General features: G+C 35.8%; 2 protein-coding genes across 3 annotated transcripts; one reads left to right on the top strand and one right to left on the bottom strand.

Annotated features, from left to right (window-relative positions):
- Window positions 1-4,129: 4,129 nt before the first annotated feature.
- On the top strand, window positions 4,130-18,836 carry LOC107596237 (serine/threonine-protein kinase NIM1). Its single transcript, XM_016286925.1, has 5 exons — window positions 4,130-4,334; window positions 6,154-6,465; window positions 7,455-7,723; window positions 8,160-8,826; window positions 18,760-18,836. The coding sequence occupies exons 1-5, from the start codon at window positions 4,265-4,267 to the stop codon at window positions 18,795-18,797; spliced, it is 1,356 nt and encodes a 451-aa protein (XP_016142411.1). The 5' UTR covers window positions 4,130-4,264; the 3' UTR covers window positions 18,798-18,836.
- On the bottom strand, window positions 18,578-25,007 carry LOC107596238 (C-C motif chemokine 25-like). 2 transcript variants are annotated; one of them, XM_016286926.1, is made up of 5 exons: window positions 24,952-25,007; window positions 24,283-24,364; window positions 22,602-22,719; window positions 22,110-22,221; window positions 18,578-19,692 (listed from the first exon to the last, which is right to left on the bottom strand). In XM_016286926.1, exons 2-5 carry the CDS (start codon window positions 24,344-24,346, stop codon window positions 19,678-19,680), a joined length of 309 nt encoding a protein of 102 aa, XP_016142412.1. In that variant the 5' UTR covers window positions 24,347-24,364; window positions 24,952-25,007; the 3' UTR covers window positions 18,578-19,677. The 2 variants fall into 2 exon arrangements, with proteins under 2 accessions (XP_016142412.1, XP_016142413.1); XM_016286927.1 differs by having other exon boundaries at window positions 24,283-24,361; window positions 24,952-25,005.
- Window positions 25,008-25,228: the final 221 nt, after the last annotated feature.

Below are 25,228 nucleotides of genomic sequence, written 5' to 3'. Positions count from 1 at the left end.
TTGCTGTGCTGTTTTCATCCGTTTGATACGTAAGAGAAGTTTCAGACACATGCAACAGTATATGTGAATATGGAATGAGCTGGTTTGGTCTCAAAAGCAGCCATTTTCCACGATAATGCATTGAAAGAGATCCGGGACCCTCCTCCACATGAAGCATATGAATTGAGGGAAAGTTTCAGAGAAAAGCAGAGATGAATGAAGCTCAGATGCTGGGGCCCTCCGTTTCTCCAGACCTCATGAAAGAGCACTGCTTCAACAATAACGCTAGCAGTGTAGGATTTCTCTCACAGGTGCAGAAGAGAGAAACTCACATTTACACCAGAGAGTTTATCAGAAGTAAAGTTAAACAAACTAAAGTGCTTTACAAATAAAAGAGATTGGACTGACTTCAGAAGAACTAAAGTTTCTACACTTTTCAAACAGGTTTTTGTATTTTGAAATTTCATATGACATTATGTCACAAAACAAGTTATTGTTTTCACTATGACCCAGGTCTACGGTAGTTAATTTTATGATTTTATTGATAAAATATTATATGAATTAAGGAGCTAATTATTTTTTATTATAATCCAATACGTGATACTGATGTGCTTTTGCCTCAATGGACTTGTAATTGGCAATATACACACAAACACATACACTCACACACACACACACACACACACACACACAAGCACACACACACACACACACACACACACACACACACACACACACACACACACTTTGCTTAAAGACACTAACTTGATGAGATTCATACTTTGCTTTAATAAAAAGAATATTGATTACATTCTTAATATAAAAATATAAAATAGAATTGAATTTTTCCCCATCTTTTTCTGATTCTTCTTTGGTGCATCAGATGGCAAAATTATTTTATGCTGACATTTCAGTTGTATTTTCAGTGTTTCAACAAAAGTGATTTAGAACCAACACCACACTAACATTGATCAAACGATATTACCAATTATATATTTTTGTTAATTTAAAAATTGATTTAACAGCAGTGATTTAGAACCAACATCACACTAACATTGATTCAACAATATTACCATTGATTATTTTTTGAGCAGCAGTGATGTATTATCAATCATAGTGTAATGTTAATTCAATGGATTTATTTTTTGTTGAAATCTCACCGTTATTTCAATTGCGGGTGCAAAAGTGATGTTGAACCAACAAAACTTTGTAACATTAATTCAATGCAGTTCAACGCATACACATTGACTTAACATTGTTTCAATAGTTGCTTGCTATCTGGGTTCATATACTGTATATATATATAATTTTAAATGATTATTATACTTATATTTTGAAATTTTGAATATTTCATTGTTGTTTACTGCTGTCATCACCACTGTTGTTTATGAGTCATCTAAAAAAAAAAATGTTTATCTAGAATTTTTATGTTCTTATAAACGTGAACGTCTACCTGCCGTGACTCCTCCTCTGTAGGCAGAATGAACTGCAGAGGATCAGATCACTCTCTCTGTGACAGACAGACATCAGACAGACAGACAGACTCGTCTAGTTCCCTCTGATGCCAGACGTCTGGTCCTGGATTCTGGCTGTCTGTTTATCCTTCGGTCTGGAGGCGCTCAAGGAGACGTCCTATTACAACCATCAGACAAAAAATAAGTCTTGTATAATTAGGTCACATTATGCCATCATAGGCAAGTAACCTCTAGACTGCCCATTCATGTGCAAGAAGAGTACTGGACAAACAGATTAAAATAATAATCTACTAGTGGTGTTCTCACCCCAGTAACCATGCAGAAAGCCACAGAAAACATCTACAAACAACTTAGAGCTCCCTGGCAACCACTTAGAACACACTATCAACTGCACAGAAACGCCCTAGCAACCACCTAGTTATAGCACACATTAGCAACCATGCAGAAATCCATAGCAACCACCCTGACACAACTTTAGCAGCCACTAAGAACACTCAGTAACTGCATAGCAACACCCTAGCAACCACCTAACAATGTTGTAGCAACCACTCAAAACACCATAGCAACCATGCAGAAAACCATGGCAACCACCTTGACAACTTAGAACACCCTAGCAACCACTTAGATCACACAGCAACTGCACAGCAACACCCTAGCAACCACCTAACAATGTTGTACCAACCACTCAAAACACCATAGCAACCATGGCAACCACCTTGACAACTTAGAACACTCTAGCAATCACTTAGATCACACAGCAACTGTATAGCAACACCCTAGCAACCACCTAACAATGTAAGCAACCACTCAAAACACCATTGAAAACTATGCGGAAAACCATGGTAACCACCATGAAAGAACTTACAACACTCCAGCAACCACTTGACACTCAGTGACTGCATAGCAACGCCCTAGCAACCACATAGCAACACAAAATTGGAGCCAGACACACAAACCTAAATTCTGCTTGCATGTGGAGTGAGTGACAGACAGCTGGACGCTGTAATCCCGCGGCAGAAGGGGTCAGTGGTGAGTCACCTGTCTGTAGGTGAGTGTGTGAGACAGGATTACACACGCATGAACCAGCAGCGCAGAGAGAGACAGCGGCACTCTGTGTGACCGGAGCAAGCAGACCACGTGTGTCTCGATGGAAGATTCTAGTTCATTGAGATGAACGTTAATAAATAATACTCGCCTGATTGAATAAGACTGGTCTTCATTGGTCTTCACTGGATTGAATAAGACTGGATCTTAAGGACCTTAGGCAACCAGAAGGAGAAACCAGAAGACGTAGAGGATGTTTTTATGTATGACGAGCGGCACTTTACCACTAAAGACTGAGAAAAAAGGGAAAGGACAGGTTCTGTGTGAGTTTGAAAACACAATTTAATATCCTGAATGATCAAAGATGACAATGTTATTGCTCATATGTTGCTCCTTCATATAGCTCTGGAAACTTTAAGAAGATCTCAGATGTTCTCCTAAGTAGAAATAATAAGAATAAAAGTCATGAAGACAGTTTCGGTCTTTATAAATGTGTATCCTTTATCTCAGATAATTCGGACTAGAAAGCTTTTGATAAGAAATGTTTGAGTTCATATTGAAATCTCCACAAAGGCTCTCCATAACTGGATTTTTTTCCTCCTAGACAACAACGAATATGAGATTAAAAGGAGACATTTTCTGAAGTCTCTTTTATCTCAAGTGTTTCTCTTGAGAAAAAGGCCCTAGTAATCTCCTTACGAGATTCAGAAGACATCTAAAACATATCTCAATAAGAACAACTCTACATGAAGAGAACGTTTCTCCAAAGTTCTCCAAAGAACTGTATGACAGCTATTGACTAGTTGTATTTCTCATATGGAATTTTAAGAGAAACATCTGAGACAAAGTTGACACTTAAATGTCCTTTCTCACTGAGAAAAACGGATGAGCACAGATTCTGTGCGAGTTTGAAAACACATTTTAAATCCAGAATGATCTTATTTGAGTTTTTATGTCAACAAGGACAATGTTATTGCTCAGATTTTGCTCTTTCATAACTCATGACACTTTATGGAGTTCTCAGATGTTCTCCTGAGATTTCTTAGTAGATATAACTAAAGAAGGCATGGAAAAGACATTTAAATCTATTGTGTATAGCATCACTAAGGATATTTGGATGTCTGATGAGAAATGTTTGAGTTCATACTGAGATCTTCCCATTGGCTCCCCATATATTATGAGCAATTATGAGATTAAATGGACACTTTTGCTGAAGCACCTTCATTGCAGGTGTTTCTCTTAAGAAATAAACCCCAGTAATCTACTTACAAGATTCAGAAGAGATCTCAAAAATATCTCAGTATGAACTTAAACGATTCGTATGTAGTTCTCCATAGAATTTTATGAAACAATTGTATGTCCTAAATGGTCTTATTTGAGTTTTAGGACAAAGAAGAAAATGTTAAAATGTTGTTCAAACGTTGCTCTTTTGTAGCTCAGGAAACTGTGGAGTTCTTAGATGTTCTTTTAAGACTCCTTAGTAGAAATAAGATTAAAAGACATGAAAAAGACAATGTAGATGCTTTATAAATGTGAATAGCATAACTCTGATTATTTAGACAAGGAAGCATTTAATGAGAAATATCTTAGATCTTCCCATAACCACGTGTGTCTCGATGGAAGATTCTAGTTCATTGAGATGAACGTTAATAAATAATACTCGCCTGATTGAATAAGACTGGTCTTCATTGGTCTTCACTGGATTGAATAAGACTGGATCTTAAGGACCTTAGGCAACCAGAAGGAGAAACCAGAAGACGTAGAGGATGTTTTTATGTATGACGAGCGGCACTTTACCACTAAAGACTGAGAAAAAAGGGAAAGGACAGGTTCTGTGTGAGTTTGAAAACACAATTTAATATCCTGAATGATCAAAGATGACAATGTTATTGCTCATATGTTGCTCCTTCATATAGCTCTGGAAACTTTAAGAAGATCTCAGATGTTCTCCTAAGTAGAAATAATAAGAATAAAAGGCATGAAGACAGTTTCGGTCTTTATAAATGTGTATACTATATCTCAGATAATTCGGACTAGAAAGCTTTTGATAAGAAATGTTTGAGTTCATATTGAAATCTTCACAAAGGCTCTCCATAACTGGATTTTTTCCTCCTAGACAACAACGAATATGAGATTAAAAGGAGACATTTTCTGAAGTCTCTTTTATCTCAAGTGTTTCTCTTGAGAAAAAGACCCTAGTAATCTCCTTACGAGATTCAGAAGACATCTAAAACATATCTCAATAAGAACAACTCTACATGAAGAGAACGTTTCTCCAAAGTTCTCCAAAGAACTGTATGACAGCTATTGACTAGTTGTATTTCTCATATGGAATTTTAAGAGAAACATCTGAGACAAAGTTGACACTTAAATGTCCTTTCTCACTGAGAAAAACAGATGAGCACAGATTCTGTGCGAGTTTGAAAACACATTTTAAATCCAGAATGATCTTATTTGAGTTTTTATGTCAACAAGGACAATGTTATTGCTCAGATTTTGCTCTTTCATAACTCATGACACTTTATGGAGTTCTCAGATGTTCTCCTGAGATTTCTTAGTAGATATAACTAAAGAAGGCATGGAAAAGACATTTAAATCTATTGTGTATAGCATCACTAAGGATATTTGGATGTCTGATGAGAAATGTTTGAGTTCATACTGAGATCTTCCCATTGGCTCCCCATATATTATGAGCAATTATGAGATTAAATGGACACTTTTGCTGAAGCACCTTCATTGCAGGTGTTTCTCTTAAGAAATAAACCCCAGTAATCTACTTACAAGATTCAGAAGAGATCTCAAAAATATCTCAGTATGAACTTAAACGATTCGTATGTAGTTCTCCATAGAATTTTATGAAACAATTGTATGTCCTAAATGGTCTTATTTGAGTTTTAGGACAAAGAAGAAAATGTTAAAATGTTGTTCAAACGTTGCTCTTTTGTAGCTCAGGAAACTGTGGAGTTCTTAGATGTTCTTTTAAGACTCCTTAGTAGAAATAAGATTAAAAGACATGAAAAAGACAATGTAGATGCTTTATAAATGTGAATAGCATAACTCTGATTATTTAGACAAGGAAGCATTTAATGAGAAATATCTTAGATCTTCCCATAGGCAAGAAAATCTCACATTAGATCTCTTTAATATCTGGATTTTTTCCCACCTAGACAACGATTATGAGATCAAATGGGGACTTTTGCTTCATCTCAGGTGTTTCTCTTGAGAAAAAGACCAGAGTAATCGCAGAAGAGATCTCAAAAATATCTCAAACTGTGCTCAGATCTCAATATGAACTCTTATATAGTTCTGCCAAGAACTGTAGGACAGCTGTTGACTGATTTCTGTCTGTTTTTATTTCTCACAAGGAATTTTAGGAGAAACATCAGAGACAAAGCTTAGGTAAATGAAACATAATTGAGAACCGGAAAATCTCCTAAGCTATGAAAAAAATGAAACACAAAGGGTCTGAGCACAGTTTGAGACACTGAGATCTCTTCTGAAACTCTAAAGGAGATGCATGAGGTGAGACTACCGGGGTCTTTTTCTCAGGAGAAACATCTAAAGAAGAAGGAGACTAGTAAAAATTCTCCATTTAACCTCATTGCTGTCTATGAGGAGCAATTGAGATATTAATGAGATCTCTTTTTTTCTACAGGGCAGGTGGCCCAGCAAACAATGCCGTCTCGCCACAAAGAGCTTGTGCCTCAGTCGGCCTGGATGGAGGTCGATAAAACCACGGAGGAGAAGACGAGCAGTCAAGCACTGGACAGAAAACCTGCAGTTGAGAGCCCGGAGGTCAGCGTGAAGCAGACGCCTTTCGCAAGAGCCGTCTATGACCTCGGCCACAAGGAGAAGCTTGTCAATGACCTCACCTTCGGCAAATGGATTGGCTTTTACGAGCTTCACGGTGAAATAGGCAGCGGAAACTTCTCTCAGGTCAAACTCGGCATTCACGATCTGACCAATGGTGAGAGACACTTTCTTTGTTCTTTTAAGTCATTTAAAATGTCGGAGTGTTGCTGCATTCAATGCAAAATACCTAAACCTCCCTTCAGATTTTCTTTTGTTGTGAATGGTAATCGAACATGTGTTCATCACGTCATTTGTCCAGACAAATCTGGGTTAATCCAGAAGATTATAGTTAATCTTCATCAGGATGTGTTCATTTCTATAAACCCCCCTGGAGACCCACCTTGATGTCCTGTATAACCCGTCCTGTCACCATATGAATGTTACCTTTTCAGAAACAAAACAGTGTAGAAGGTAAAAGGGTGGTCAAATCATTTCATTTTTTATTAATATTTTTTTATGATTTTTGTTTTGTTTCAGAAGTGCATTTGTGTCAGTGCTCAGTGCTCATTTTTGTGCCCAAATCTATTCATTGAAAAAAAGAAATTAAAATTAAAATTAAAAAAACTATTCCATGCAATACACATCTTCTATGATGAATGCGCTAAAAGTTTCCTAATTAAGTTGGCTTGACCAGCTAAGACTAGACAACCAGCCTAGCAAAAAAAAAAAAACTGGTTTTAAGCATTTTTTTTTTATATAAATCAGATGGTTTTAGCTGATTTTAATAGGTTTTTTGCTGGGGGTTTTTCTAAATCAGATGGTTTTAGCTGGTTTTTAGCCAGATTTTTTTGCATTCACGTTAGCTATATGTTAAATCACAGTAAAACATGCTAGCAATAAGCTATAAATAAGAAATGTTGCCTTGGCAACTAGCTGAAATTTTTTTTTTTATAGTTTATTTCAAGTAATACGTTTTTTAATGGTTTTAATGTTGGATTTAAATTTAGTTAACTATAATAACCTTGGTTCACTCCAGATAACATTCTTATATAAATCAAGAATGTATGAAACGTGCAAAACTACATTTTTAAACAATCTGCCTTACTATAACTGACCCATGTGACATTGGCGTGCATTTACTCCCCTTTCACTCCTCTCTCTCAGAAAGGGTAGCTGTTAAGATCCTGGATAAGTTGTGTTTGGACAAGCGCTCGCAGAGGTTGTTCTCGTCTGAGATACGCTGCATGGAAAGACTGTCCCACCCCAACATCGTGCGTCTGTATGAGGTGGTGGACACGTTTCGCAGGCTTCATCTGGTGATGGAGTACGCGCCTGGAGGAGAGCTGTTCTCCAGGATCGTCACCAGAGGACGCCTGTCTGATCTGGAGAGTAAACTGGTCTTCTCTCAGATACTGTCTGCTGTCAAACACATGGTGAGCCACAGTGTTATTGGTTTTGGGAGGCATAAATGTAAATGGCGGTGTAATCATTTTTGCATTTCTTTTTCAAATACGTTTAACCCTTAAAATGTTCGATTTTTAGCACTCAAGTGTTTTCAATGTATAAGGAAAATATATGAATTTTTACACCACTTGACATTTTTATAGTCATTAATTCTTTATTTGCTACTACCTTATCTTCACTTTTAGCAGTCTGATAAAATAATGAGTCAAACGTGTTAAATATAACAGCTGACATGACTTGCTGTTCATTCTACTGGAAATGGAAACTCAAGGCAAGTGCATTACATTGTGCTGCACAAATGCACACAAGTACTGCATGCATACAGACAATCCACATACTGCATACTGTAATCAGTTAGCATTTCATGCAAATATCTAAAAAAATATATATGTGTTTTACCTTTAGCATGACAACAACATCATCCACCGGGACCTGAAGGCTGAAAACGTCTTCTACACCACCACATACTGCATCAAAGTGGGTGACTTTGGCTTCAGTGCTGAATGCAAACCCACCGACATCCTCACCACCTTCTGCGGCTCTCCGCCCTACGCCGCCCCTGAACTCTTTCGGGACGAGGGTTACATCGGACCGCTGGTGGACATTTGGGCTCTGGGCGTGCTGCTGTACTTCATGGTGACGGCCACGTTCCCCTTTACCGGCTCGAGTCTGAGACGACTGCGCTTCTGCATCCTCAGAGGATCCTACGCCTTTCCTGCGTTCGTGCCTGACGCCTGTCAGTATGTGATTAAGGGCGCGTTGAGGCTGGTTCCGGCTGACCGGATATCCCTGGCGCAAATCATGTCCAGCGCGTGGTTGAGGGGAGTCGAGTATCCGCAGCCGTACGCACCTGCTCCTCCCACACCTGCGCACCTGGCCGACCCCTCACGGACGCTCTCCGCCGACGAGCGCTCGGTCAAACTCGCCCTCGAGGAGCTGGGAATCACCGAGATTCATCTCAGGAACAACATGGTGTTGGATTGCCGAAGCCCGCTGACCGGGATCTACCGGATTCTTCTGCACCGAATCCAGAGGAGCAGATCCGTAGAGTCTGCGGGATACACGGCGCTCTGTCCCGCCAACACCCGTCCCGGGAGGAGGTGCTGGTCTCACCCTACGACCGTGCACAGAAAACAAGCGCAGTCCGCCGTCTGTGCCATCTTATAGACAGCATACAGCCATACAGAAAGAAATACGATTGATTGCTCTTTCTGTGCAATTTTTTGGATTTTTTTTTATTATTTAATGTGTTTAAGTGTTGATAAATTGCATGCCAAGCTTAATTAAATCATTTTAATTAGCGCAGACGCACGGTTGATTTTTAACGCTTAATTTTACAAGCCTTATGCTACAAATAGGCCTATTCACTTTTTCAGTTATCGGTCATTTGCTGTAAAACTTTAGTACTTGATAAATAAATATTCCATAAATCTTATTACTTTAGCATTTATGGATTATTTCAGCTGAAATTGAATTAACGATATTTAATCACTTGAAAAAGGAAAAAATATAGGCTAACTCGGCACACAATATTTTTTTATTAATACAATGCATGTATTATCTATTAATATGTCAACTAATAAGAAAATATTTTATATTTATATTCATAAAAATAGTTGTTAAAAGTTATGTGTTGATAAATTGCATGCCAAGCTTAATTAAATCATTTTAATTAGCGCAGACGCACGGTTGATTTTTAACGCTTAATTTTACAAGCCTTATGCTACAAATAGGCCTATTCACTTTTTCAGTTATCGGTCATTTGCTGTAAAACTTTAGTACTTGATAAATAAATATTCCATAAATCTTATTACCTTAGCATTTATGGATTATTTCAGATGAAATTGAATTAACGATATTTAATCACTTGAAAAAGGGAAAAATATAGGCTAACTCGGCACACAATATTTTTTTATTAATACAATGCATGTATTATCTATTAATATGCCAACTAATAAGAAAATATTTTATATTTAAAAAGTTTGTTTTCATTACAAGGTGCATATTTGAGCAGTATGACGTCATATTGCTCAGAAAATCTGCTTGATAATTGCTTAGGTTTTTCTGGGATTAAAAAAAAAGTATATGGATTTTTATCATTGTAGGGTGGTTGTGTCAACACCCTGCTAAGCCACATTTATATGCAAACACCATGTTTAAAAGTGAATTTTACATCCAATGTCCAATCAGTGTTGTTATTGGTAACTAAAACTAAAACTATTAAAAATATTTCCAGTAAAAATGTAATCTCAAATAAAAATACATATACATATTAGATGAAAAGCTTAAACTTAAAACACGTTAACAAAAAAATAATAATAATATTGTTGCTTTGGCGACTGACTGAAATAAAATTACATAAATACAATTACTAAAACTAAAATAAAAATGAATTAATAAATGAAAATATATATATAAAAAAGCTCATTTAAAACACTGACGTTGGCAGCCAAATGGCTCCCATTTTGTATAACATTTTGTAAAAGCTATTTTAATATGAGATATACAGTACACATAAACACACCGACTTTATTTGATTGTCAAGTATACTCTCTTATAGAGTGCTCATTGTCAGGGTCATGTTCTCTTTATATTTGGTTTTCAGTGCTCCTGTTTTTTCCTGTGCTCCCAGTTAAATGAGTTCCCTATAGTTAGTCTCCTTGGTTGTTAATTAGTTCCATGCACCTGTTTCAGTTTGGTAATCATGTATTTACACCCTACGTTTCCCCAGTTCCTTTGTCTGTTTCGTCTTAGTTGGTGTTTGTGTTTTCGGTAACACTTTACTTGAAGGGGTGTGCATAAGACTGACATGGCACCTTCATAATCATGACATGACACATGTCATGAATATGAAGGTTTTTATGCATGTTTATGACAAATGTCATTAATTGTCATTCACTCAGTTATGTCATTTTTATTGCAAATATGACATTATTTGACCTAACCCTAACCTAACCCTACCCCTACCCTTACCCGTAACCATAGCCCATAACAAAGACATCTCAAACAATGTCATCTTTGCATTAAAAATTACATAACTGAGCGAATGACACTTAATGACAGTTGTCATAAACATGCATAAAAACCGTCATATTCATGACATTACATTACACTCACCTACATGTGACACACATATTGAACTCTTATGTATTGATCAATATACGATCATTAAATTCCTGAGTAATAAAGTTTAAAGCAGTAATGCCACTGCATTGAAAGCCTTTAGAAGGTGTTTCTGTGAACATTCATTTTAAATGATTAGTGGCGGTTGCTATGGTCAAGCAAGAACTTATTACTGACAAAAAGTTCCCATTGATTGTTATTTATATGCCTGAGGGATGAAACGAGAGTTAAATTCAACAAGAAAAAGAGGAAAACAAATTAGGTTTAAGCCAGTTTTGCTTGTGGGTGAAACATTTTGCACATAAAATAAAGAAATTAACAACATATTCAACGATTTTGGGTTTTTGTAATAAATAAAAAAAATCTTTAAGGATAAAACTGTGGGTCACATTAGTAGGGTTAAAAATATAAGAACTTGAATCAACCCAAAATGTAGTGGTTATACTACAATCACTAAATAAATGGGCAGCTGTGTCTTTAGCAAGACCACAAAATGAGCAAATTTCATCAACATCCAAATATTTACAGATAGAGGAAAGCTTCTTTTTCTTACAGTCTTCTCCCCCTTTTTAAAGTGTATAAGGGATGTTTAAAAAATGCTTTTCTTAGTGAGTATTTTACTTAAAACAAGAAAAATAATCTTAATGCAAATGGAAACAAGATTATTTGTCTTACCCCATTGGCAGATCATTTGCAAAATAAGAAAAATACACTTAAAAGACTAAATACCTTATGTCATTTTTCTTATAGAAAATGCATCTTGATTTAAGAATCAAGTGGCCATGTGTTTATACTTCATGTTTAGCTGATTTTTTTTTGTCTTTTTAATAATTTTTTGGTTGTTGCTTTTTCTTTTGCCTGTGGGATACCATTATGCGGACGTCTTTTTGTCGGGTGCTTTTGCCATGGTGAATCATAATTTCGCTCCATTGATCATGGTTTTTCATAATTGTGGAGCACGCACTAAACTCAAGAGTCAACCTACTCAGAGTCGATTGAACTAACTCAGTTCAGCTGTTCTGAACCCGAAAAGTTTCCCATCTCAGGGTAAGTTCAAGTTCCAACTCAGAGTTGGCTGAACCTCAGAGTTGAAACGGGCCCCAGCAGGTAAACACCCACAACACCCGAGCATTACTGTGCAAACAGCATGACTTATTCTTCTTTTAAGACTGGTGACAAGCAGCCGAGGGCACCAGAGACTGTTTGATGTCTATGCAGTGAAGTAGAGCTAACCCTGAAACAACATGCAGAACTACCAAATTTTGTTACGAGTTTGATTGCATCATAATAATTGGGGGGAAAATTATTAAAAATTAAAATTTATAATGGTCTAATTTGATCCATTAAAGTACTTTTTAAAAGAATAAAATTTTTGTGCCTTCAGAAAAATAATAGAACTGAATGTTTTACAGTTTAATGACATTAAAAGCCTTGTATTCAATAGCAAGACACTTGAGGTGTTTATTAAAATGTAATGCTGATATATTATTTTCAATGATCAGTTGAACTATGACAGGCTGATGTTTTAAGATATTTGCAAACATAAATCATAAGATAAAAAGCAGAGACAAAATGTTTATTTAATGTTTAGTTTTCAAAATGTGCATTTTATACAGGAAAGTACACAGGTCAAAAAGCATCCTTTTGATGAAAGAACGCAAAATGTTTAAAAATACAACCAAGAAAGTGATTTCTATAGTAGCATTGTAAGCAAAAACTGACATCAGTTATTCATTCTTGAACTCATTTTGCACCGGTGTATTTGAGGGACACAAGAATGGCACCTGAATGACCCGTCAGACACAATTTATGGGTTTTAATAGTTCATTTGTTGACAAAACAGTTTCATTGTGATTGCAGTCATTAACATGAAACGCTGTGATGAAGCAGTCAATGTCATCCTATCAAGACTTTCACACCCGCATTTGATTAATCATAATACAGCCGAACTCTGTGCCAAATTCTTTTCATTTTGATTCACTGTAATTTTATGAAAAATACAAGGCACTGAGAAGTATGAAAACATATGAGTCACGCTCGTCCTCTCTACTGTTTGATCAGTGGAGCCCTGCAGTGATACTGTACCGAAACACATCCATATTCTTTGCCTTGTTTTTAAACATGCCAAAAGCTCTGTGTAATTTCTTTATCAGCAAGTTTGGGAAGACAATTTGGGGACATTACGTACTTTTATTCAGCAAGGATGCATTCAATTGATTGAAAGCAGCCGTAAAGACATTTATAATATTACAAAAGATTCTATTTCAAATAAACAGTGTTCAACATTGATAATAAGAAATGTTTCTGGAGCAGCAAATCAGCATGATTTCTGAAGGATCATGTGACACTGAAGACTGAAGTAATGATGCTGAAAATTCTGCTTTGATTACAGCATGCAATTAATTATTTTACAATATATTCACATAGAAAACAGAACAAAATAAGGTCATTGCATACTATATGGCACATGCTGCATCCTGCTTCATGAGCACTGGTGATGCTGTCAATTGTGTTGAAACATTTTTAATTATTGATCATGAAGTCAATTATTATATTTCTGCTGCAAAATTGGTTAATTATGACATGCAAACCGGCATAAAATTAAAGGATTTTCTTATCAGATGATTATAGGTCTTGTCTTAAACTTAACAAACCGTTCCCCAAAGCAATTACTTTTATCATGTTTTAGCACAGCACATTTTTGGCATTTGAGATTGTGACCATATCTTGGAGTTTCCCAGATACTTTGCTTTCTAACAGCAAATGTTTTTACTGCGTTAAAATGTTACATTTATTGTGTTAAAAAGTCTATATGATTCATTTCAATTAATCAAAAGTCAGAGGGTGCATCTTACTTTCTTTTCTTTCTTTTTTTAAATAATTTTATTCTTTCTGTTTGCTTATAATGCAATTCCATTTAATGGAAAACGAAAGTCCAGTCATACTTCCCGATAACAAAGCACAATCATATCACTAAATTTCTAAATGTATTAATGACTCTACAGTAAGTCGCCAAGCCCTAAATTCATGCATCATGGTATCATGAGCTATCAATGGTAAGGTCATAGGTTCGATTCCCATTGGAATTGCATGAACTGATTAAATTTATACCTTAAATGCAATGACATTTATACATTTGGCACTCTTATCCACAGCAGCTTGCCTTACATGCGTTTAAGATAGGCTATGCATTTTATCAGTTCATGCGTTCCTTAGGAATCGAACCCATGACCTTGCACCTGGTTGAGCTACAAAAATGCAGTTTATGCATGTGTGCAATGTCAAAGCATTTTCCAAATGTAATTTAAAGTTTCTTGTAAGACCTGCAAATAACTTACATGCCACGTCAAAAATCGGCGTAATCTACTGCACTTGTGCAAACACTGTACAGCACCCTAACTAGCACGTTAAAGCCTCAATAAGGAGTTTAGAAAGTACTGTTATTGGACCCTTTCCACCAAAATGTTTCACCAACTTCTGAGACTAATCTCCTCATAGTTGACATGAGGTAAAGTGTGCTTGTGTATTCCTGCATGTTAAAGCTGAGCTCTAACATGTTCAGGACTGAATTGCCTTAAATAAAACTAAAATCGAATCCCTCTAAGCTATGCAAGCGTTCCTGAAACCACCAATAGCAACGATAACAGTTGTCTTGGATTAAAGAAACAATGGAAAAGTATGGAAATGCATTAAACTGAAAGAACTGTAGTTCCTTATAGGCACAATGAGCACTGCATGTTGTTTTTACATCTGTGGCCTCAATATATAACCTGACCCACATATATGGATGCTGTTTTCTTTCCTAATATTTTGCATTACTAGCTCTGAAAGGATGAGCTTATTGCGCACCTGAATTGGTTTTTATGCATTAGGAGATAATATTCACCTGAGGGCCCGATCACCTGTAGGGTTGGGCAGGATAGGCCTACTTAAAAGAACTATAGTAGAATAATAAATACTCTCTCCTACATGTAATCGTGACATTTTATCATATTACATTATTATTGTAGATTTCTTTGTAATAATCCATATTTTTTGCTCGCAGCCCAGGAAAAGTGGCTAGTTTACACCTAAAAAGGACAGCACTTTTGGTGTTCTGAAGACAATATTGTTTAGAGATGAAAAGTTCTTGCTTGCTCATAAAAAATAATTTTTGAAACCGATTACGCTGGTTGCATTGAATGTTTTTTGACTCTCTAAAAAGAACCAGCTCATAATAGTCGTTTGTTGCATATTGTGTTGTTAATTCACTAAAAAGAACGGGCTCATGAGAGTCATTTTTTAAACTGATTATGCTGGTGGCATTGAATGTTTTGACTAATTAAAAAAAAAAAAAAAAAACCCTGCTCTGCTCATTAGAATCGTTTCGCGTAGTAGCCTACTTATGTGGTCGATTCACTAAAAGATTCAATAAAAAGAACCGACTCAGAGTAATTTATTATGAATGTGACTGCTTGCACTGAATGTTTTTGACTTGGCTACTAAAACGAACTTACGGTGACCGAGAAGTGCAAAACAAATCACAATTCTGAAAACAAAATAACAAATTACAAACGCAAATGCAAGTCTAAAAAACAAAATAACAATTCAGAAAACAATATATCCATATATAACAAGTCAGAAAACACAATGACAAATTCGAAAACAAATTAACAAGTCAGAAAACACAATGACAAACCAGACAAACCGGAAGCGGTAGGTATAGTTTGAGACAGCGTCATTGGTTTGGGATTAGTCACCGCTGACTGGACGAAACATCTGTCAATCAACGTATACAGAGAAGAACCAGCCGAAGAACAGCAGAGTCGTGGTAGAAAGTTCGGAGATGGTATTAAAGTAGCTCAGTTTAAATGTATTGTATGAATTGCCCTTACTCTGGAATAAAAAATACGGGGTGTATATTTACATTTAGTTAAAAGTGTCTGAAAACATCAGCGCCAGTGGCGCAGTTGGATAAGTGCGTGTTGCTGGCTTTTTGACACAATCGACCCGGGTTCGATCCCACCTTTTGCCAAACTTTTTTTTCCTCCCTTTTCAAATCTCGTATTAGCAATGGATTCTATTTACACTAAGTGAAAATATATATTAATAAGTAAATATAAGTAAAATAGCAGAATTTCTAAGTATACTATCAAGTATACTACTTGTTGCAAATAGTGGCAATTATCTGCACTTCAGAATTGTAGTACATTATAAAACAGTATGCAATAATAACGTATTGAGTGTAAATTATAATTTTAATTTTAATTATTAAATGGATGCCACCTTATTGGTACAATAAAGCCCTCCCTACACCTACCCTAACCCTACCCCATACTTTATTTTCAACTTTTTGATTATTTCCTTAATATTTATTGAAAATAAATGCCTTTACGATGTGATAAGAGATTTGAAAAGGGAGGAAAAAAAAGTTTGTCAAAAGGCTGGATCGAACCCAGGTCAATCGCGTCAAAAAGCCAACAACACACACTTATCCAACTGCACCATTGGAGCTGATATTTTGCATCCACTTTTAACTAAATGTAAATATACACTCCGTATTTTTTCTTCCATAGTAAAGGCAATTCATACAATACATTTAAACTGAGCTACTTTAATACCATCTTCAGAACTTTCTACCACGACTCTGCTGTTCTTCGGCTGGTTCTTCTCTGTATACGTTGATTGACAGATGTCTCGTCCAGTCAGCGGTGACTAATCCCAAACCAATGGCGCTGTCTCAAACTATACCTACCGCTTCCGGTTTGTCGTTGTGTTTTCTGACTTGTTCATTTGTTTTCGGATTTGTCATTGTGTTTTCTGACTTGCTATAATGTTTTCTGAATTGTTGTTGTGCTTTCTGAATTGTTATTTAGTTTTTTAGACTTGCATTTGCGTTTGTAATTTGTTATTTTGTTTTCAGAATTGTGATTTGCTTTGCACTTCTCGGTCACCATAAGAACTGGTATAAGAGTCAATTGTTCATTAATTGAACAAGTCGTGAAGTAGGCCTACCTATGTTAATTAACTAAAATAAACCAATTTATCAGTCATTTTTTATGAACTGCACTATGCTGGTTCCACTGTATGTTTTTTGACTCACTAAAAAAACTTGCTCATAAGAGTAGTTTGTTCCTGAATCGAACTACTAGTTGCGAAATACAATAGGCCTACTTATGTTGTTGAGTCACTAAAAGATCCGACTCATTATAGTAATTTGTTATGAATGGGACTACGCTGGTTGCGCTGAATGATTTTGACTCACTAAAAAGAACCGGCTCATGAGAAAAAGTACTAAAACTACAAAAAGTACTAAAAACAACTAAAAGGTAGGCTAAAGATTTACTCATGTGTAATGCTTCAGTCCTCAGGCTTTACGCTCCTCACACAGGAAAAGATTAAAAGAAAGATAAAAAGAACTATTTTCCTCAGTCACATCATTACCAGTGTAAATTATGTTTTTATGGCCTCCACATCTCGTTTTCGACATTTGAAGTATAGAAACCCAACCTTTCTGCAGGATATTTTTGCCTCGAGGCCAGAATGAACTATTTATGAAACAATTTATCACGAAGGAAGCCAATTTCTAAAGGCACATCTCGCTGAGATGCTATCTGAGCAGATATGCCTCGGCCTCCTTCACCACCAGCGATGAAGAGAAGGAAAAATGCCGTAAAGGTGCAAAAATGGGACTTCACATGTTACACGTGAAATGAGAACTCCAGGATGACAGCAGCATGCTGGAACCCGCAGGAGAGGCGGATATTCAGACAGCATGTCTAAAGCGTTCGCCATTAGCCGTGACAAGATAGTGATGCTTGCATTGTAGAGTTTGGCACGTCTTTCACTAAGAAAACAATAGCACGGTACTATGTTTTTGGAGATTTACCATGGTATAACCTTTGGGTACAATACTGTGGTACATTGTACTTTTATATCTAAAAGATAATTTCTTCCAAAGCAACTTAGGAAAGATTATTTATAACAATCAGTGTTGTGGTACATATCTGATTGTACCATGCACCGCCACAGTACTTTCATGTAAAAGCTGACCTTTAGAAAGTAAATGTAACAGCCTCGCTCTGTTTCACAAGAGCCATAGGCTATAATTCTCTGGCTTTTTATTGACCCTGTTTTATTGCGCAACAAGTCTTTGTTTCATGGGAAAGTGAAAGTAGGTTACAATGCAATAAAAACTATTTTATACTAAATAAAGTCTGAAATGGATTAGGACTGTCAGATTTGTCTACTACAGTCATGTGTCTCAAAACGTAATTGCAAGACACTGAAGTCATGAATTTAAATATTTCTCATCAAATTCTTCTAAAATCAACTGATCTACATTAATTTTATAGGTCTATACTTTCAGTATGCCAAATATTGATTTATCTGTGTCTTATCGTCTAATAGGGATTATAGGAGAAACACACTTAATAAATAAAACAATAAAATGTTATATCTCACATCATGCATGCATCATGTAAAAAAAGGATAAATCCAGTTATTTTCAAAAAATTTTATTTTTATATATATATGAGAAAATATCTGCAGTGTAAAGAATATTTTACCAGGTCTCGAACCCAAAGAGCTTATGACCCAGTTTCAAAACAGCAAAACAATAAAACACATCGTATCATATCCTATATAAAGATGCATTCTCACTGGATTAAGTGTGAACATTAAAGTGAAAAACAGTAGTTCCACTTAAATAAAAAAAATAAAAAAACCTCTACCAAACATATAAAATGAAATATGCAGAAATTGAGATTCATGAATATGAATGCGATCTATGAATATTCATTCTATCAATAACTATAAAATAATCACCCATTAAGCTTATTGCATTAACCAAAATAACAAATCATCATTTACAATGCATTATAATATCATACAAACTCAAAAGTCATTTGTCGGCAGTATAATAAACTCATAAGGAAATAGAAGGATTATCTGCTTTGCTTACAAAACCTTCCCACCCACAATTACAGCTAATAATATTTCGATCACACTGGCTATTTATTATAGATACTGTGGGGCAAAAGCAGTAAATCAAAGTGTGCAATGTGAAAGTTCATACAGGAGCTATACAGTAGTATACAGTATGCTATACACAACTAGTGAGCTGCCTATGTAGTCAGTATGTTCAAGCAGCATTTCACGCTTTGCTATATGGCGGACAAAACACAAGGAATTTAAATATACATTTTATTAAATTCAGAGAAGTACCAGTAAAAGTAATTTAAATGTAGCCTAATGTAATTTAAATGCGGTTTACATGAGCGCTAATTGAGTTGATTACAATGCAGAGCCACTTTTGAGCCTAGCTACAATTCTGTTTTTATGCGAACACTATGGTATTTTTAGGGTATTTTCGTCATCAGCACTTTGCAGTAATTAGTACACTGAACCAGGCCGTTGTTTCACAGTTGGAAAAGAAACGGAGGAGACTGAATAAGAACAACAACAAACTGCTGACTGTGCGCCTGTGCTAAACCAAAGTATGCTTCTGGGCTTTCTAAGCAGGCAGCTCACAAGGCTTTATAACAGAGGGCAACAGCAGCATGTGGAAAAGGAAAATAATGGCCATCTCCCATTCTGAGCATTTAACCAGCAGTCCGTCAGTGAAGCGACAAAAGTCTGGAAACAGGAAATGCCACCTTATCCCAGATAGAGCACAGGACGGAACACCGGAAGTACTGAGAATATCACAATCCATGCTGAAATGTGCGCTTGGAGAGCCAGATCTCAAAGAAAGAATGTGATTGGCCGAGACTCTCGGGCTGCTTTCCCTCTGGTCCTCTCTCGGCTGCCGCTGGTTTGTTTAACCCCTTAAATTCTGTACATCAAAACAAAAATTAAGTGATTTAATAACAGATTTACATTTCAAATAATGTCTTTTGACAAAAGTATTCTTTGATAAATATCACACATGCCATTTTTATGGTTTAGCTTATTATTAATAGATATTAAAGGGATAGTTCACCCAAAAATGAAAATTTGATGTTTATCTGCTTACCCCCAGGGCATCCAAGATGTAGGTGACTTTGTTTCTTCAGTAGAACACAAATTATTTTTAACTCCAGCCGTTACAGTCTATCAGTCGTATAATGCATGGCAATGGTAACAAAATCTATGAGTGTAAAAAAAACATGCACAGACAAATCCAAATTAAACCCCTGCGGCTTGTGACGACACATTGATGTCCTAAGACACGAAGCGATCGGTTTGTGCGAGAAACCGAACAGTATTTATATAATTTTTTACCTCTAATACACCACTATGTCCAACTGCTTTGAGCGCGCGCACGGCATCCGGTGTGTCAGGTGTGTACGCGCTCTGGCGTAGTTTATGTTAATGGGTGTGTTGATATCCAGCCGAAGAGCAATCAAGCATAACTTCAGGCGAGTAGGCTCAGAAGTTGGGAATACGTGGAAAGTCACCACTCCCGAATGAGTTCGCGAGAGAGAACATAATCTTTTAGTTTTAAGTTGGTTTGAACAAGCCGAATAAGCGCAAGTACACTCTTAAAAATAAAGGTGCTTCACGATGCCATAGAAGAACCTTTCTGTCTAAATGGTTCCATAGAGAACCTTTAACATCTGAAGAACCTTTCTGTTTCACAAAAGGTTCTTTGTGGTGAAAGAAGGTTCTTCAGATTATAAAAAGGTAAGAAAGAGATGGTTCTTTAAAGAACCTTTGACTGAATGCTTCTTTGTGGAACCAAAAATGGTTCTTCTATGGCATCGCTGTGAAGAACCTTTTGAAGCACCTTTATTTTTAAGAGTAAGTACCATTTTGATTAGTCGTCGTACCTACAACGACTGTGCACTCTGTAAACAAGGAGTGACGTATACGCGTGAGAGATCACTTCCGGCGCTTGCGTAAACTACGCCAGAGCGCGTACACACCTCACGCACCGGACGCCGTGCGCGCGGTTAAGGAAGTTGGACATAGTGGTGTATTAGAGGTAAAAAATTATATAAATACTGTTCGGTTTCTGGCACAAACCGATCGTTTCGTGTCTTAGGACACCAATGTGTCTTCACGAGCCGCAGGGTTTAATTTGGATTTGTCTGTGCATGGTTTTTTACTCTCATAGATTTTGTTACCATTGCCATGCATTATACGACTGATAGACTCCAACGGCTGGAGTTAAAAATCATAATTTGAGTTCTACTGAAGAAACAAAGTCACCTACATCTTGGATGCCCTGGGGGTAAGCAGATAAACATCACATTTTCATTTTTGGGTGAACTATCCCTTTAAGGAATATTAGTACATTTAAAGACATTAAAATAAAATTCATTTGTCACACTGCAGGCAGTATCTGATATACTCATATTTTGAATTAGATTTCATTTTTATATATCTGTAATTATTTTAGTTAAGGTTTTAGTCATTTTGTAGTTTTTATTTTGATTTTATTTTTTACTTTTTTAATAAAAGTATTCATCAATAAGTATCTATTACTTTTAGTTTATTTAATAGTTATTTTAGTTCTTCAAGTTAAACTAAATGAGCAATATCACACGAGTAGCAGAGCGACATGGCTGTATATCAGCACAGCTGTGATTCGGCTGTAGAAGCCTTGTTTACAACCCCTGTTTCACTCTCTTTCAATATAAAAGCCTTTACTGCTAACTCACTCATTAAAAAAGGAGCTCTGATATACAGCATTAAAGTTACATGAAATATAACATGATGAGATTTTGCCCTCAGACAAAACTATGTGCTCTGGAAGAAATAATAGATTAATGAGACCAAAACGACACTCGCTGTGGAAAAAAAATTGCAAGCGGAGTGAAACAAACGGTGAAACGATTGGAGTGCTGTTGTCACTAGAATATCGCACGGCTGGAAAAGGCTCTCAGCCAATCTGATTTGAGGACCAGAAAGAACTGTTGTATAAATAAAAATATGAAATGTTGCCCTGACAACTAGCTGAAATAAATAAAGTGTAATTGTTTTTTATAAATTGTATTTTATTTTATTTTGAGTAAAGATTTTTTTTATGGGTTTAATTAATAATCATAATAAAGTTCCTGTGGCTCAGTGGTAGAGCATTGTGTTAGCAGCACAAAAGGTTGTGGGATCGATTCCCAGGGAACACACATACTGGTAAAAAAAACCTGCTAAATGCATGAATTATAGAATTATTATAAATTATAACCCTGACTACAGAAGTATAGTCAATAGGTGATTACAAATGCTTAAAAAATGGTGCATTTTATATGAATATCAAAATATTCACACCTTCCTCTTCATAAATGAGGCCTTTGTTAGTCTGTCCACCCTCTGCATGAGTCCATGGACCCATTTTTCTCTGGGGTCGGTGCAAATCATACGGCCACGTTTCATTGTGAAGCTGCAGAGAGATGATTGCATTAAACATCATTAACTATGAGGTTTAAAATAGACAATCACATATAAAAGACAGATATCTCTTCTGTGGTTCACTGCAGTGCAATACATTTTATGGCATCCCTTCACTTTGTGTCACATGTCTCTCTGAGTGCCAGTCATGATTCCAAAGAAGTCTAAATGTTTTATTAAAACCCAACCAGATTCTTATATTAAATAACTAAAACATAGTCTAAAAGGTCTTACATATACAGCCGTGGCCAGAATTACTAGCACCCTCGGTAAAACAAAGAAGGCTATGAAAATAAATCTGTACTTTTATTTAGCTGTATTTCACAGCCTTCTTTGCTTATATTTACCAAGTAGTATATTAATGTTGCTTACACAACTGCTGGGATGTTGCAGCCTCCGTCCAGCTCTAGTTTTCTGTAGCTGATCACTCTGTTCCTCGTAGACGGCTTAATATTTCTGACATACTGCAGACAGCAGTCCTCATACGAGCCTACAGACATACAGACATACACATCAATGGCATAAAAAAACGCATTTGCATCAATGAATCATAGCATAAATATTTTTGCAGATGATTTAGTGAATGTGTCTAATAAAACCATAAATAGTGGCAAACAAGGAAGGGATGGAAAAACAACATGGGTGCTTATCATATGAGAACTGTTAACAGAGCCATAGAAGTGAAACTGAATTCAATAACTATTCAAAGTACACACATACAAAATGTTTAGTAACCTCTAAGTGACTTATTTTTAAATTACTATTACAGGAACATGGTGAGGTGGACACACTGTTATCAGTACTTTTACCATTTCTATTATTTCTTTTATATTTTTTCAATTAATTATTTGCTTTGTTGTACAAAACAGAAGAGGACAAATGGGAGTAATATTATCATTCCATTACTGTTTACTATATGCATATATGCAATAGGAATAAAAGCACTCAAAAATCACTTAAAATTACACTGTAAAAAAAATTCCGTAAAATTTACAGTAAAAAACCAGCAGCTGTGGTTGCCGGAATTTTACCATAAAAAATACGGTAGGAACGTTTTAGGTTTTACAGTTTTAATTTCATTAACTGATATAATGTTAATATACCAACCTTATTGAAGTACTGAAATCTGTTTTGTACCTTTGTAATACACTGATAACCACTAAATGCAGGAGGTGATGAGAAAGTCACATGATGAACCAAACCCCATCACAAGCATATCATAATCATATTATATTTAAATAATAACATATATAGAAGGTGCACAGTGTCATTCACACAAACACTAAACACCATCATGGTAACACACATGAAACTGAAATAATGCAATAAACATTCATTTAACAACATTAGGTGTAACACACAAACCTACTATACAAAACTGATAAGAAAAAACATAGTTAGAAGAAGAAACATAGTTATTACAACAAAAAACATCACATTTGAAATGTAATGCAGGGAATTCTGGGAATGTCAATTTACGGTTATTCACTGTAAATTATACTGTCTTTTTTACTTCCAAAAACGGTATACTACCGTAAAATTAATTTCTAATACATGTAATGTCCAATACAGTTTTTCACCGTATATAGTAGGGGAATTTACCGTTAACCATTTAACGGGTTTTTACTGTAGCATTTTTACAGTCTTTTACCGTTAAATTCACGGTCATTTTTTACAGTGTATGACAGATGCTGTAAAAATATACTTTAAAAATAATAATATATAAATAGCATAATTAAATATCATTTAAATATAATACATATCATGCAACAAATATGTATGGATATGACAAAAACTAATGATTACCAAACTTTACATTGCATGTGTGATTTTAATTAACATTTAGAATGATGCAATTTAACATTGCTGCACCATTAAATACATTAATTTGTTTTTCTTTTAGAATTCGTTTGAACAGGCAAAATACACCCTGACAATTGGATTTTGAAATGTAAAAATGTATTCAATTGTTGTTGTTCTGAACTTTGAAGAAGTGTTTTCTGTGTAAAAGAATCGGATTATTTGTAATACAATCATCACATGTGGTTTTTACCTTGTGCCAGAGTGAGGTAGAGGAATCCCAAGAGCACGATGAAGAAGAGGATGCTGAACCGCATGATTTCCCAGTGTCTCTGCTGTCAAAAATGAGTCAGAAATTCATGAACTGCTTTACCAGATACACTCACAAACACAATAGATGCTCTTACGAGAGCCTCCATAAACCTTATCAGCACCGAAGATGCGTTTTCCAACATACTTATCCTCATTTCTCCGGCCTTGACCCTTGGACATCATAAGAAAGCTCTTTGTGTTGTCAAAAAAACTGTTAAAATTATGACAGATGCTGTAAAAATATAATTTCATCATCTCTGAACAAAACAAGCAACAAAGACAAACCTACACATTTTATGAGAAGAAAACGAAGACAAAACAGAATGCAAGCTTTGTGGATGAACACATTAATCTTAATTTATCTTTAGTAAATCATTAATGAATATTGACCTGTGTTACAGTTTTTTTCCGGTCACTCCAACACATGCAGTAAAACCGCAATAATCACTATGTCAAATTTACTCGGAAACCCAACAGGTGAAGGTAAGCATTTCAAAGAGAAAACAAAAATCATATAGTTTTGTATCATAAAAGAGTTTAGATCTTTGAAGGATTGCTGTTAAACGTTAGATGCTGTAAAATTATGTTGTTTTCGTATTAGACTGCTCACCTTGTTTGTATAGAAAAGCGTAGTTTCTTCCCAGTACCAGGATTCTGTGCATGTTTCCCAGCTGCATTGACTTATAATGGGCCCAACCCTGATACCTGAGCCAGGTGAAGCCACATCCCTCACGAGGAAGTGATGGGACATTATGAGATCAGCTTTTGAAATTACGGTATTTAACTGTAAATTTAAGTTAAAACTGTAAAACCTAAAACGTTGCTACCGTATTTTTTTACGGTAAAATTCTGGTAACCACAGCTGCCGGTTTTTTACCGTAAATTTT

Source organism: Sinocyclocheilus grahami, unplaced genomic scaffold (assembly GCF_001515645.1).
Source record: "Sinocyclocheilus grahami isolate Dianchi unplaced genomic scaffold, SAMN03320097.WGS_v1.1 scaffold216.1, whole genome shotgun sequence".
NCBI lineage: Eukaryota > Metazoa > Chordata > Actinopteri > Cypriniformes > Cyprinidae > Sinocyclocheilus > Sinocyclocheilus grahami.
The sequence above is the reverse complement of the archived record's forward strand: the minus strand, read 5'-3'. Positions and strand labels throughout refer to the sequence as shown.